The sequence below is a fragment of the Rhinatrema bivittatum genome, chromosome 4 (assembly GCF_901001135.1).
Source record: "Rhinatrema bivittatum chromosome 4, aRhiBiv1.1, whole genome shotgun sequence".
Lineage (NCBI taxonomy): Eukaryota > Metazoa > Chordata > Amphibia > Gymnophiona > Rhinatrematidae > Rhinatrema > Rhinatrema bivittatum.
Genome location: NC_042618.1, coordinates 37,317,111 through 37,333,338, shown reverse-complemented (window position 1 = coordinate 37,333,338; position 16,228 = coordinate 37,317,111). Strand labels below are relative to the sequence as shown.

General features: G+C 42.7%; 1 protein-coding gene across 6 annotated transcripts in view; it reads right to left on the bottom strand.

Annotated features, from left to right (window-relative positions):
* PPP2R5C (protein phosphatase 2 regulatory subunit B'gamma) overlaps positions 1-16,228 on the bottom strand; it is a 424,506-nt gene that overhangs the window by 112,507 nt on the left and 295,771 nt on the right. For 5 of the 6 annotated variants that reach the window (XM_029597955.1, XM_029597951.1, XM_029597953.1 and 2 more), the window contains 2 exons: positions 14,906-15,014; positions 807-860 (listed from right to left, as the gene is read on the bottom strand). In XM_029597955.1, coding sequence (XP_029453815.1) covers positions 807-860; positions 14,906-15,014 — 163 coding nt within the window. The remainder of the gene's footprint in view (positions 1-806; positions 861-14,905; positions 15,015-16,228) is intronic. The other variant, XM_029597952.1, reaches the window with a different exon arrangement.

The window sequence follows — 16,228 nt, the reverse complement described above, 5'->3', positions numbered from 1 at the left end:
TCCCTGGTTTCCTGTAACATCTCAGGGATTGATTCTGTGGCAAGAGAGTTAAATTCTGTGGAATTCTATGGAATTCTGCAGCATACAGGCAAAAATATGGATATTAAATGTTAGTTTTGTGTTTTCAAACCTTGTTAGAGTGTCTGTATAATATATTTTGTTTTTATTGTGGGAAGAAAATGATCTCAAGCATCAGCACAGAGAGGAGATCTCGGAATGGGGAGAAGATGATAGGGTAAAGGGATGGTGGGGGAGAGAGGGAAGAAAAAAAAGCAGTAATGGGAAGGAGGGAGAATCTGGGATTATAGCTGAGAGGATCTGGAATCAGGCATTGGAGGGGAGATATTGAGCTGTTAAGGCATGGTGGAAGAAGTTAGGTTTGGTCTATACTTTGGTCAATACAATTTAAAGTTAAAGGAGGAAGGATCTGGATTGGGTAAGGAGGTATCCATACCCATGCTCCAGTTCTGTTCTCCCTTGTATCACCATATATTCATATTGAAAAGAATGATTTAAGTTGAAGAAGTTCTAGTAAGAAGCTTTTCATGCTCCCTCAAAAATGTAAAAATAAAAGTTTTGTACAAAAATGGATAAACTGCAATAAGAGCAAAAAAGCAAAACCTAGAATCATCAGAAAATTAGGTAACATTGCTGTTTAGAAAAAGCTGTTTATGTTACTTTTGTAAGCAAAAATTTGATGTTTGTGGAGACATTAACCAGAAATTGTAAAATGGAAATCAAACATAGGCCTGCAAATAAAATGGTTGTTTCCACTAAATACATTTATTATAAAGTAATAAACCTACTGGTTCAGTAAGTGTGCTGTCCTTCTCTAAAAACTGAACTACGCAGTACGCCAGCTGAACAAAATAAACAAAAAACAATCATTAGTAAGTATAAAGCCCAAAATACATATCAATATTAAACAATACCAATAAACATTCAAACGTCATCAAAATATCACTATAATACACTGGAAACACTTCAACCACTCATCTGCACCTCCAAAATTGTGGTTGTCTTCCATTTTCTACCATTAATTGACTGAAGAAATGAGTGAAGACCAGACATCTTTAGCAATTGAACAGCTTACTGCAGTGCATACAAACGTATCCTGTTCTAGCAGAGGCTTAGGCGTTATGTGGTGCTTCAGTATCCCAAGTGTATTTCAGTATAAAATAAGCTTCACAATACAAAGAAGCTGAAACATACATGAGGTGATTACAAGAAAGATATATAGAGCAATTTGCAAACTGATTTCCATGGGTAAAAAGCATTTGATATGTGTAAACTAGCTGTCTGAAAATCACTCTCCCTCAATGTGGCTAAAAGTCTGTGCACTATTTTGCAAAATGTGGACTTTTTAGCCACACTGGGAGCAGATACACGTGGAGACATGTTTAGACTGATGGAGGAGAAGTAGGCATGTGGACACACTTTCAAAACTACATGCGCATTTTTCAAGCAAAATTCTACCCATATAAAAAGCAGGTGCATGTGACTGTGCATACTTTGATAGCATGGAAATTTTCAAAGAGAAAGTACACACATACTTTTGCTTTGAGAATTGGTATAAAGTCTACAGGTAAGAAGTACATGTAGGCTTTTGTCCCAATTGTCCCCCAAATCAAGGTAGTGGTAGCAGGTTGCCTATTGGTTAGAATAATGGATGGCCAGTTTGCTCAGTCCTGTGTGCTGAATGGAGGATGTGAGATTTCTGGGTCAGGCTTTCCACTGCACAGGTCAGATGAGGTTGGTTATGCTGTAGAGAAAGCGTTCACACCACCGGGGGAGGAAGTTCCAGTTATCAAGCAACAGCATCACTGCCTGGCTAGAGTCAGGGCTTACGATTGTAGGGTTCCGAAAAAGCCCCTGTCTGAGAACCGTCACTGCAATGGCTATGTTAATTAGGAAGGAACAGAATATGCTTGACTATAGAAAGTCTAGACTCACTTCCAAAAACATTTACCTTTTGTTGCCTTATAGCCTGGAAGAGAAATGCATTAAACCAGTTTCTACTCCATGTATTCTCACATCCTCTCTCTGTTAAATGAAAAATATATTCCAGAATTCCTTAGTAAATGAAACAAATAAAAACATGGAATAGCTTGATTAGATAAGTGTCCACTTCCCTTGTACATCTGTAGCAGTCCTAAATAGTTAAAGCTCTTGTGTAACCAATTGTCTTCAAAAGCACCAAGAGAATTAGCCCCAACTGGATAAATTCAACAGTTCCTACAGTTTCTCTCTGTTGGGTAGTACATTTTAAAACAAAGATCCAACCATAAGCTTCATGGAACTGTCAAAAGAACTCCTGGATAAAGTTGTGGAAAAGCAGAGATCTGGGAATGGGTATAACAGAATTGCAAAGTTCTTGAATATCCCTCAGAGCATGGTCAAGACGATAATTAAGTAGTGGAAAATGTAGGGCACCAACAAGACCTTGCCTAGATTAGGCCATCCCTCCAGACTGGATGACCAAGCAAGGAGGAGCATGATCAGGGAGGCAACCAAAAGGTTAATGGCAACTATAAATTGCCACAGGCTTCCATGGCCAGTCAAAGTGTGCATGTGATAACACTATCCTAAGCACTCCACAAATCTGGCTTTTATGCTAAGGTGGCAAAAAGGAAGTTATTACTTAAAGCCCACCTTGAATCCTGTCTGAAGTATGGAAAAGAACATGTAGGGGATACTGTGACAAATGTTGTGGTCTGACTAATTAAAATAGAATTTTTTGGCATGAATGCAAAGTGTTACATTTGGTGCAAACCCAATATAGCACATCACCTAGAGAACATCATCCCCACTGTGAAGCATGGTGATGTCAGCAGCAGGTTATGGGGATGTTTCTCACAGGTAGGGACTTTCTGTGCAAGAAAGTTGAAACTGGGAAGAAGTTCACCTTTCAGCATGACGATGACCCAAAGCACACAGCCAAAGCTACATTGGAGTAGCTAAGGAACAAAAAGGTAAATGACTGGAGAGAACCAATCTGAGCTCCAACCTCAAACAGACTGCAAATCTGTGGCATGATATGAAGACTGCTGTTCATCAATGCTCCCCAAGGAACTTGAAAGAGTTTGAATAGCTTTGTACAGAAAAGTGATCTAATATTGATAAATCTAGGTGTGCAAAGTTGGTATAGACCTATCCCAACAGACTTGGTGTTTCCACTAAGTACTGACACAGGGGTTTAGAGACTTAGTCAATTGAATTTCAGTTTTGTTTTTTGGATACATATATGATTTGTCCCCAAGTAAAACATTTTGGCCCTGAAACGTGTAGAATATGGTGTATTAATGAGTGGAAAGAAAACCTCATTTAAATGCATGCAAGTGTGATGTACTGGCACAACAAGATGAGAAAAACGTTCAAGGGAGTGTTTACTTTCTATAGCCCCTGTATGGGAAAAACATCAAGATAGTTGCAGATGAAAAAGTTTATGGCAGCAGATCCTAGCCCTAATTCCAGTTGAGCTGGAAACCCAAATCAGCAACCATGCCACTGTCAGCCTGCACTTTCCCTGGGATGTTATCCTGCCATGATGCTGCCGAACGCCATCATTGCAGCCCACTCCCTTAGGTGTGCATGCATGCATGCACAATTCCCCTATGAAGGCCCCACAGTGGGAAGTTTCCCATGGCACCCACTGATGCTAGCCCTGCGCTGGGCTATTTAAACTTCAGTGAAGCAGACAGATAACTCCTCGGCAATAGTAACATAGTAATGATGGCAGAAAAAGAACAAAATGGTCCATCAAGTCTGCCCAGCAAGCTTCCCAAGGTAGTAACTGCTGCTCCGTGCCGGTTAAGCTTTATTTATTCCCATCCTCTAGCCTTTAGGGATCCACGGTGTTTATCCCATGCCCCTTTGAAATCCTTCACAGTTTTATTCTTCACCACTTCCTCCGGAAGGGCATTTCAGGCATCCACCACCCTCTCAGTGAAGAAATATTTCCTAATATTGGTTCTAAGTCTTCTTTTCTTGAGTTTCAAATCGTGACCCCTAGTTCTACTAAATTGTTTCCAATGGAAAAGGTTTGTTGACGACCAGGATCATTAAAACCTTTCAAGTATCTGAAGGTCTGTATCATATCACCCCGCTCCTCCTCTCCTCCAAGGTATACATATTCAGGTTCTTCAACCTCTCCTCATAAGTCATTCGACGGAGACTACCCATTTTGGTCGCCCTTCTCTGGTCCACCTCCATCCTGTCTCTGTCTCCTTTGAGAAATGGTCTCCAAAATTGAACACAGTACTCCAGGTGAGTCCTCACCAAGGACCTGAACAAGGGGATTATCACTTCCCTTTTCTTACTAGTTATTCCTCTCTCTATGCAGCCTAGCATTCTTCTGGCTTTGGCTATTACCGTGTCACACTGCTTTGTCGACTTCAGGTCATTGGACACTATTACCCCAAGGTCTCTCGCCTGCTCCGTGCACATTAGACCTTTACCCCCCAACGCATTCAGTTCTTTTGGATTACCACACCCCAAATGCATAACTCTGCATTTCTTGCAGTCATGCATCTTCAATAGATTCTCCTGCGTTAGCTGGTGTTCACTGCTATCCTGTAGTTTCTTGCCTTACTCTTTGTTTTATTCCAGGCCCTGTTATGTCCCTCTGCCTCTCTAGTCTTGCCTCCTGTCGCTGCCTTGCTTTGCCTTCCCAATCCAGTCCGCCCTTCTTCCTTGTTCTACTCTACCTGACCTCTTGTTGCTGATTTGGACTGCTTGCCTATCGCCTGCCTTGATCTTCTACCTGGACACAGACTTTGCTTGACCACCACCTGGATACAGATTCTGCTCGACTGCCGCTTGTTTTGACCTTCTGCCTGGATGCTGACTCTGCTTGACTGACACCTGCCTTGACCCTCTCTGCTTGACCACCACCTGCCTTGATACACTGCCTGGATATTGACACTGCTTGACTGCTGCCTGCCTTGACTCTCTGCCTGGACACCGACCTTATCTGACCGCTGCCAGCCTTGGCCCTTGGGCTTCTTGCCTAGCTCTGGACATTCTCTTAAGTCTTGCCGGCCTCAGCACCCCAAAGGCTCAACCCACGGGGGAAGAGACTGATATAGGTGAAGCCTCTTTCGCAGTCCCAGTCAGTAACATCTCTGCCTGCTGCTGGCATTGGCTCAGCCCGTCTCTCACGAGCTGGGTAGTATAAATTCTGCCGCAGCCCAAGAACTCTCACACTGTGATAAGAAACTGCTAGGCCAAAAATAAATAAATACATAAAAGAATGGTCTGGGAATCAGAAGATTAGAGTTCAAATGCTGTTTCTAACACTGATACTTGTGACTCTGGGCAAGTCACTTCCTCACTGCTGTCTGGGAAAATAACTTAATATATCAGAAATTTATTGCAAAACACTCTAGTTTACAATAATTTATAGATGTCGAAACACCCAACAACTACAAGATGTCTGAGACATAGTGACATAATAAATGACTGCAGAAAAAGACCCAAGAGATCCATCCAAACTGCCTAACAAGATTTTTTTTTTAAATGGTTAATAAATAGCACTCCATACAGATTATCCATTTTCTTCATTTCTATTCTTCAGTCACTAGGACCTCCTCTGATTTTATTCCATGTCCTTTTGAATTTCATTACTGTTTTTGTCTTCACAACACGTTCAGGGAGGGCATTCCATACATCCATCACCTTTTCCATGAAGAAATATTTCCTGACGTTATTTCTAAATCAACCCCTTACAGTTTTATATCATGACCTCTGGTTCTATAGCTTTCTTTCCATTGGAAATGATTTGTTGCTGGTGCATCAATACCTTTAAGGTATTTAAAAGTCTATATCATATATCCCCTGTCCCTCCTCTCCTCCAGGGTATACAGTTTTAGGTCCTTCAATCTAATCTCATAAGATTTTTGGAGTGGCCCCCACACCCTTTGGATTGCTTCTTTTGACTGCTTCCATCCCATCTCTATTCTTGAGATGTGGTCTCCATAACTGAACCCAGTACTCCAGGTGAGGCCTCACGAAAGATCTGTATAGGGGCATCACCATCTGTTTTTTCTTACTGGTTATGCCTTTATGCAGTCTGGTATCATTTTGACCTTAGCCACCGCCTTGTCGTTATGTTTCACTGCCTTCAGATCGTCAGAGACTATTACCCCATTTCTTTCCCGGTCTTCCATAATCAGAGCTCCTTTGGATTTCTGCACCTCAAAGGCATTGAATATTAGCTGCCAAACTTTCAACCATTCCTTCAGGTATGTTCACTCTGTTGCAGATCTTAGTGTCATCTGCAAAAATACAAACTTTTCCTTCTAACACTTCTGCTATATCACTCATAAGAACATAAGAAATTGCCATGCTGGGTCAGACCAAGGGTCCATCAAGCCCAGCATTCTGTTTCCAACAGAGGCCAAACCAGGCCACAAGAACCTGGCAATTACCCAAACACTAAGAAGATCCCATGCTACTGATGCAATTAATAGCAGTGGCTATTCCCTAAGTAAACTTGATTAATAGCCTTTAATCAAGATCCAAGAACTTATCCAAACCTTTTTTGAACCCAGCTACACTAACTGCACTAACCACATCCTCTGGCAACAAATTCCAGAGCTTTATTGTGCGTTGAGTGAAAAAGAATTTTCTCCGATTAGTCTTAAATGTGCTATTTGCTAACCTCATGGAATGCCCCCTAGTCCTTCTATTATTCAAAAGTGTAAATAACTCAAAGATACTGAACATAACCAGTCACAAAACAGATTCTTGAGACACTCTACTTATCACTCTTCTCTCCTCAGAGTGGGTTCCGTTTACCAATACATGCTGTAGTCTGTCAGTCAAACAATTTGCAATCCATTCCACCAACTTGGGACCCACAACTAGGGTTTTCATTTTATTCATGAGCTGCCTATGAGGGAACGTGCATTGATAACATAGTACTGTGAGTGACAAAACTAAAAGGCGTACGAGTATGATCTACTTGAACAATGCCTTGAGGGCACAAAATCTGTTTCAGGTTGTTTAGATTTAGTGTATCTGATTATTCTTCAGAGGTTTTCCCAGGCATAAGTCACTGATTTTGTTGGTTTGTACTATAATGTCAACTTTTTGCCTGAACTTAAAAGGCCAGATTCCAGAACCATATACAATCTCTAGAGGTAGAGGGCTAACTACGGCTTTAAACAATAAAGGAAAGTTGCTTAACTGTAACAGGTGTTCTCTAAAGACAGTCATTTACCAGTCACACAAGCAGATCATGTGACTGTGCATACAATCAAACAGAATAATCTGGAGGACCCAGCTAATCAAAGTTACAACAGGCCAACAATGTGGGAAAAAACCTCAGCCTCTCCTCAAACTCCTACCCCCCCCCCCCAAAAAAAAGGGAGAGCTTCCAGAACAGAGAATGAGATACTGGCTACTTCACTTTGATCCACTTAAAACACCCATCATGGTTTTGACTGAGAGCTGTATGGAGTTTCAAGCTCTTCTGACCATGATGATGTAGTCTTTAGATCTGTTATCTTGGGTAAGCAGACCCCTGGAAGTATTTCTTTTAAGGCAAAGACTGTTTCTTCAGGAAACCACTTTGATTTCTTTTGGGTTCCGAGGTCAGCTCAGAATTGGTAGAGGAAAGAGTTTGAAATGTCATATGGTGGTCCTTTGTTAGATCCACTATTTCTTAGGCCTTACTTCCAAAGAAATTGTCCCTATTGCATGTTAGCAAGTTTCTACTCCATATATTTATGAAGGGCTGATGCTCACAGCCAAGAGAGACTGAGTGTTGATGGCCACTGCAGAGGCTCTTGATGCTGACTCAACATCATTAATTCTCACGTCGCCTATTCCCATAAAAGGTGTAAAATTCATTTTGCCTCTTTTCAGGTAAATAGGCAACACATTCTGCAAAATTTCCAAAATGATATGCAAATATTTAAATATGCAGAGTTTGGTAAGACGCTATATGGGGCTGTAGAATAACATTTCAATACTTTCACCTCCCAACAAGATCCAAGGCTTTAAGCTACTAACCCAGGGGCACCAAGACATTTTTAGGGTGCTTTAGATAACCACACTATGGTGTGCCAGTTGTGGGTTTACTGAACCTTTTATCTGCCTAAACAATACTTTGTGCCCACCTTCTTTTCAACCAAAAATATGATGTATGGGATTTCCCATAACCTCTTACATACAATTCATAAGAGAGGGTGGGGAGGTTCTGCCACTAACTCTTTCAGGGCATCAAAGTACTTCAGAATACCAAGTATAGGTGCCTTAGGTTCTTCCTGTGTCTGCAAATCAAAGGGGATAACCTTGGTCATCCTCTGAATAAAACTAGAGAGAGAAGGGTTTTCAAATGGAGGATGCACTTCCTCTTGTTGTGGAGATGGCCCTGAAGGGAAATCTGGAGAATAGTCTTTTTCAGGACCAGCATAAACAAAGAAACATTAGGAACACCAAGATTCCTCAGACTCCATCCAAGTCTTCTATATACTGAGGGGTTAAGAAATGTTAAGATGGCACTGACTCAGAAGCAGACAGTACTAACAGGTTCAATTAGTTCTTCCTAAGACCCAGACTGAGGAAGAAAATCTGTTCAATTTTCCAGGCTGTCGTCACTGCCTGAAACCTCAATCTTGTCTACTTAGACAACCGCTCAGAAGGCAGAGTCATTGATACTGGAACACTCAGCACTGATGGATACAGTTAGTGAACTGCTCAATGTATCGATTGGGTTGAGGGAGCTGAAGTTCATAACTTGGCAACGATAGAATTTCACTATTTACTCACACTACTTTTCAACTCTGCATCAGTGCAGATGACAATGATGGTTTAGGTTTGATAGATAATCTATCAAGGAAGAACTCAAAGGCCCTAGGATGGGAAGAGTAACGTTCACGGGGAAAGCTGATGTAAACTCTAAGTGCATCCACTGTTTATCATATGAAACATCTTGTATATCAAAGCTCTTGAAACAATGCATCCAGGAGCTGCTGTGATGTATTGGAGACTCTGCATAAAACTTGGCACTTGCTACCTTTGGCTTTCAATGAAAGTCTTTGGAGCTCTTGCTCAGACGCTAAGGGGGGGGGGGGCTTTGCGTTACTCTCAGGCCTATCTTCACAGAAAGGCACTGAAGAGACTATCTTTGGAAAGGTTAGGCAATTAGTGATTGGCTTCCAAGGTCATGTGTCAAGTCTTTAAGGTCAATCTTTTTGCAGCTCAGTTTATATTCACTGGCAAGAAAGGCACAGAACCTGTCCTTCCAGGACTGAACTACTTTAGATGACATTTTGGAACAGATAATTGTCCTTCCCAAGGCAAATACAGCACATGTTTTAGTGATCAGTGACTGACAATCTGTGCTAGCTTGGGGCAGAATTTGAAGTCACTTGCCTGCTTTTCTGATATGGTGAAAAAAGTCCAATACTATCAAATCAAAAGAAGAAAGCATTTTCTTCAGAGACTGGAGGAGTGCCCAGTACCCTGTTTCCTTCTGACAAATTGGGAGTGGTGGGGGATATTCAATTTGGCAGAATGCCAAAAAAGGAAAAATAGAAGCTTTAAAGAGCAGGGAGCCTGACTAGTAAACTAAGAGGATAAAATAATTCTGAATGACACTAGGAACAAAAGTGGACTGAAAACCACAGATAATCCTGGCATACATCAGACTTGGCTGGCAGAATAAAAGAAAAAGAAGTTGTTGAGTTGCTACAGTGCAGGAAGTGCCACGCATGTGCAGTAAACACTTTGTTGTTTCCAGAAAGCTGTGGAATTTTATCCGGCTCAGCATCATACGCAATCATGTCACATGGTGATTTGCTTGTCTTTAAGGAAAAGAAAATGTTTTTGTCTGGAAGTTTCCTCCTTTAATGAGGTCATTATTTTTTGTAGGTACATAACTTTAGAACATCAATCATTAATTAGAACAAAATTACCTATATATTCATTTATATAATTCTATTCCTTTGTTTTAGATCCAGTAATTCTCCTCTGCTCCTTTGGACTTCCAGCTCAGTTATAATTAGCCTCTACTAAATTATGGCACCATGAGCCTTCATTTGCATCTGAATTATTTTCCATTTCCAGGCCTTTCCCCCACAGCACTCAAGTCTAGCCATCACAGCGACAGTCAAGGACCTGGGGCTAAAGACCACAGTTCCCAGTGGAACCGGGTAGCATGCATCTTGAGTCTAGTCACCAGGAATCATCATTATGCAATGGCAGAAACAGTAGAGATGCTTACCTGTAACATGTGTTCTCTGAGGACAGCAGGATGTTAGTCCTCACACATGGGTGACATCAGATAGAGCCCCAATACGGAAAACATCTCAAAGTTTCTAGAACTAGGTATACTGAGCATGCCCGATACCATGCATCCATGTGGGTTCCCTCTTCAGTCTTGTAACATAGAATTATAATTAAAATAAAAAAAAAAAGGAGAAACCCAATGCTGCGGGATGGTGGGCAAGTTTTGTAAGGAATAACATCCTGCAGTCCTTGGAGAACACCTGTTACAGGTAAGCAACTCTGCTTACTACGAGGACAAGCAGGATGGTAGTCTTCACACATGGGTGAATCCCTAGCTAGAGGCTGCTCCCCAACACAAAAGAGGACCAACAGATACCTAACCAGGTGCCAACGGGCACAACACCACCAGTGCTGTTGGTAATAGAGGGGGAAACAGCCTGAACCCAAACAGGCCCTAAGCAGCAGAGTTGGGTTCTACACCTCTAACAGGTACCAAAGGACAGATTGGCCAAACCTACTGTCGCATCAGCCATCCCTATCCAGATGGTAATGAAATATGAGTGGTGGAGAGAACTCCACGCAGCAGCCTTGCAGATCTCCCACAGAAACTGCTTATAGGTGGGCCACTGACCCTGGCATGGCTCTGACAGTATAAGCCTTGACATGACCCCCAAGATGCAGCCCTGCCTGAGCAAAACAGGAGCTGCAATCTGCTAGATAACTGGATAGTGTCTGTTTGGCAATGGCAATGCCCAACCTATTCTTATCAAAAGAAACAAAAAGTTGAGTCTATGGACTTCTGTCTGCTCCAGATAGAAGGCTAAGGCTCACTTGTAGTTCAAACTGTACAGTGTTCATTTGCCTTGGTGCAAATGGGGCCTGGGAAAGAAAACTGGCAGGACAATTGACTGGTTAAGAAGGAAATCCATTATCCATCTTAGGCAGGAAATTAGAGTGCGTACACAAGACCACACTGTTATGATAAAACTTAGTATAAGGTGGATAAGTCACTAAAGCCTGGAGCTCACTGACTCTGTGGCTGAAGTGACCACCACCAAAAATATGACCTTCCAGATCAGGTATTAAAGATCATAGGCATGCAGTGGCTCGAAACAAGCTTTCATCAGCTGAGCTAACACCACAATGAGGTCCCAAGACACAGCAGGAGGCCTTAGGGGAGGTTTCAACTGAAGCAGGCCCCATATAAAACATACAACTATAGGCTGTTCAGAGATGGGCGTACCATCTACACTGTGGTGGTATGCGCCAAATGCACTAAGAACGAACTCTAACAGAGTTGGTTTTAAGCCAGCCTCTGATAGATGTAGAAGGCAATCAAGCAGTTTTTGTGTAGGGAGGGAGAATGGATCTAGGGCCTTCTGCTCACATCACACGGAAAACTTCCTCCACTTCAGTCCATAGGACTTTCTAGTGGAAGGCTTTCTAGCAGCCACCAGGACCAGAGAGACATCCTCTGAAAGACCAAACTCTCAACATCCAGGCTGTGAGTGACAGGACCTGGAGGTTGGGATGCCGTAGCCTGCCTTGATCTTGTGTGATGTCATCTGGGACGTCCCCAGAATGATTGGTTTCCAGATGGACAACTCCCGCAGGAGTGGAAACCAGACTTGTCTCGGACAATGAGGAACATAGTCCCTCTGTCCTTGTGAAGCTTCAAGAGAGTCTTCTCCACTAAGGGAATCAGAGGAATTGTGTACAGAAGACTCTTGCCCCAATGACAGGCAAGGGTGTCCAAGGCTGGTTTGCCATCTGACCTGTACAGGGAGTAGAACAGAGGTACCTGCCTGATGCGGGGGGATGCTAACAGATCTACGTCTGAGCTCACCCAGAGGTGGAATATCTGATTTGCTACCCCCTGGGGTCCAGGGACCACTTGTGGAATCTGAAGACTCGACGCAGCCTGTCCACTACCATTTTCTCCATCTCAGCCAGGCACATGGCTTGAGCACCATCCCGTGGGACAGGGCCTATGACCAGATCTGTACCGCTTCCTACACAGAAGGTATGATCCCGTGCCTCCCTGCTTGTTGACATACCACCTGGCTACTTGGTTGTCGGTCTGGATCAGGACAACTTTGTTGGACAGCCGATCTCTGAAAGTCCATAGTGCGTACCTGATCGCCCTGAACTCTAGAAAGTTGGATTTGACAAGTACGTTCCTGAGCAGACCACAAACCTTGGGTGCTGAGCCCATCTACCTGAGCTCCCAACCTCAGGGTAGATGCATCCATGGACAGTACAATTTGAGATCCCTTGTTCTAGATTGGAAATTACCTGCCACCAGGAAAATGAGTCCCTGAGAGATGGGTTGAGGACATGTGGCTCAACATGTGCCAGGCTGACACCTGGTGCCGCCACTGAACCTCTGCTGCAATGGGTGCCAAGGCGATGGCCCTCTGGCGAGGCAGAAAGGCCTTAGTCTGAGCCTTGTCTAGTAGAGCTCCTATGAAGTCCAATTAAGGTGACTGGCTGAAATGGGCCCTAGTGACTACCCTGCATGAGACATGCTCTTGACCAGCCAATCGTCCAGATATGGGAAGACATGCACTGTCTGTCTGTGAAGGTGCGCCGCAACAATGGCCAGGCATTTAGTAAAGACCCATAGGGCAGACGTGAGCCTGAACTGCAGCACTCAATATTGGAAATTCTGTTTTCCCACCACGAATCAGAGATACTTCCTGTGACTGGGGAAGAACTCGATATAGATGTATGCTTCCTTAGGTTTTGAAAAAAAGAGGATCAATGTGCCCAGGGAAACCATCTGGAACTTTTCCTTTTTTTAGAAACTTGTTCAAGACCCTCAGGTTTAGGATGGGACATAGTCCTCCTGATTTCTTTGGAATCAGGAAGTATCTGAAATAGAATCCCTGCCCTCTTTGCTCTGGTGGTAAGAGCTCGATCTCTCTGACCCTTAAGAGGGAGGAGAGCTCCATTGAAAGTACCTCCTGATGTGCTACTGGCCCCCAATATGGGCATGGAGGTCAATTTGGAGGACACCCAATAGATTCAATTGGTACCCCTGACTGATGATGGACATGATCCACTGGTCTGAGGTTACACTGAGCAATTGGTTCGTAAAGAACTGCAGCTTGCTCTCAACTGAAGGGTCCATTGTCCTGGGGACAGGTGACTGGCTTACGCTCCCTGCGGCCCAGTCAAAACCACATCTCCACATTTGACTAAGGAGCCGGCAAGGGCTTGGGAGCTCTCTGCTGCCTGGGACAGTCGTGGGAGCTCTGATGGTGTTGACAAGTGTGAGGAGGCGGAGGATAGTACTTCCTTTGACAAAAGAAAGACTTCCTTGGCCTGGTCTCAATGGACTCCTGGAGGAGGACAGATCCGGTGTACTGGTGGAGAATTGTTGGAGGGTTTTATGATGGTCCCGGAGTCAGGCAACAGCATCCCTCACTCTATCTCTGAAGAGATTCTCTCCCATACATGGCATGTCAGCAATTCAATCCTGTACCTCCGGTCGGAGATCAGAGGCCTGCAGCCATGCCATTCTGCTGGCACCAATTCCTGCTGCAGACACTCTCGATGGAGTCTTGAAAACCATGCCGATGTCGAAGACTATGAATCCACAATCCTTGGCCAAGAGAAGATCAACAGTGGCCAGTCTCCGGCATCCCTATCCCCTGGCGACCTTAACGGAACAGATGGTCCCACCGATGTTGATAGCAGTGCGACACTGAGGTCCTTCAATGCTGATGGCTCGAACTTCCCCAACCTGGAGAACTGATCCATTTTGTCGAGTTGAAGCAGGTGTCCCTTTTGGGTCATCTGGGCGCAAAAGTAGCAACCCCGGATGTCATGTGATGCCAGGCAGAGGATATATACCTCGTAAGGATCAGTAATAGACATGGTCCTCGGGCACTAGGGGCTTCGGCGCAATCCAGACATGACCATGATGGGGCGAAACAAAAACTCTGAAAGTCGAAACGATGTCGCAACAGATGTTTGTGGCTCTTGGCATGCCACCACAGGGGGTGGGGGGGGGGGGGGGGGGGAAATCAACTGCGAAAGGAAACTTACCCGAAACACCAAAAACCCTGACTGGGGACACTACGGGACAAACACCAAAAACCCTGACTGGGGACACTACTGGCGACAGATTTAAGAGAAAAAAATTGCGAAAAACAGAAGATTTCCACAAGGTAAAAAAGCCAAATTTTGAGCTCAATCAAACCACGAGGCTCACAGCTCTGCAGAAAAAAAAAAGACTAGAGAGGGACCTTGCATGGACGCATGGTATAGGGGCTCCATCAGATTTCACATATGTGAGGACTACCATCTTGCTTGTCCTTGGAGAATCCCTCCTCCCTAGGAGCTGTGAACACTATCTGTACAATATTCCCAGCTCTAGCTGGCCTGTGGAATTGAAGTCATGCTCAAGAATCAAAACTAGAGCTCCCAAATGAGTGAGCAGCATGGCCAGTGACCCACTGAGCTAGCCTGAAAGAAGAAACTAGAACAGTTCATCTCTCTTTTCAAAAAATACATGAAATTGTAAGTATAATCACAAACAGTAGAATACAGCTATCGGAGAAGAGCAGTCCATTTTGGACATGATGTTTAAAAATACCAGGAAATAAACCATATATGTAATGCAACCTAAATGCATTACTGGAATTAGTAAACAATTTATTACCTGTGGATGGTAGACACTGAGTGATTTCACTTTGTGCAAAGGTAATAAAACTTTCAATAAGAAAATTTTGTGCTCTTCTTTTAATGGTAAGGCAAATCCATTTATTATACTGTAAACAAAAAACATTTCCATCAATCAACATTTATGCTCTTCTACATTTTTTAAATAAAGAACATATGCAAACAAGAATTTTTTCCTTTCCCACTGTCTTTTTCCTTGGTCATCATGAAGCTATATTCATTATATACATAAAATGGGCATCAATTTAAAGATATTGCATGCAAAAATGGCTCTCTTTAAATATACACTATATTACAGAACACACACTACATTACAGAACAGCAAAGCCTGTGAGGTAAACTTAAAATTTATGTTTCCATATAGTGTTTTAGATCTGTGCGTTCCTTGGACACAAGAACAACAACTTTAAAAAGCATTCAACATTTGGCAAAGCTTCTCTTCTCATTTTCTCTTAGAAGGAAAAAAAGAAAGGCATCTCCCTCCCTCTAGGGAACTTTTGAAGTGCAAGATTTATTTTAAAATCTGTTTCTATTTTTAGGAGCTCCTTAACATTCCTACTGGCACAATTGTACATATTCTGCCAACTGAAGCTCATGTCAACTTAGCACCATTATAGGGATAATCATCCAACACAGCAGCAGAGTTGACACATTAATGCCATTAAGAAGCTCCTAAGAATAGAAACAAAAATAACACGAATCCTTCAAAAAGTGCCTTGTGAGCCCCTTTTCTTCATTGACATATGCATGCCCATTGACATATGCATTAAAAAAATAACCTTTCCAAGAAAAAATAATCTTATAGCTTTGTCTATAAAATATTTGAACCAAACAAATAAAATGTTGTAAGAAAACAAAGCCTCCGGTTTTCTTGAACTTGGGGAATTGTTTTTAACAAGTCAACTGATCAGCATTCATGAACGGAAACTCAATCAAAATGTTAAGTGTCTACTTCCAAGGAGACTCCATAACCTGCATTTACAAAAAGTAAACTTTGCCTTTTCTTTCCAGGGTGGCACTGTTAGTTTACAGAAACCTGCTCTGAAAGTTAAATGAGATACTATGTTATGCAGTTTGCACATTGTAAAAGGGTAGAACAAAAAACACATGTACATATTCTTATTCAAACTTTAAATAATTTAAACTGTGTAAACAATTCTCTAAGGACACAAGCAGCTTCAGAAACAATGAGAACTCTAGAAATCACACATCTACAAAAAATACTTTGACTATTTTAAAAACTGGAATGGTGAATCGTCTCATTCACAGGAGAGTTATATGATAAAATGTTTAAAACTGAAAT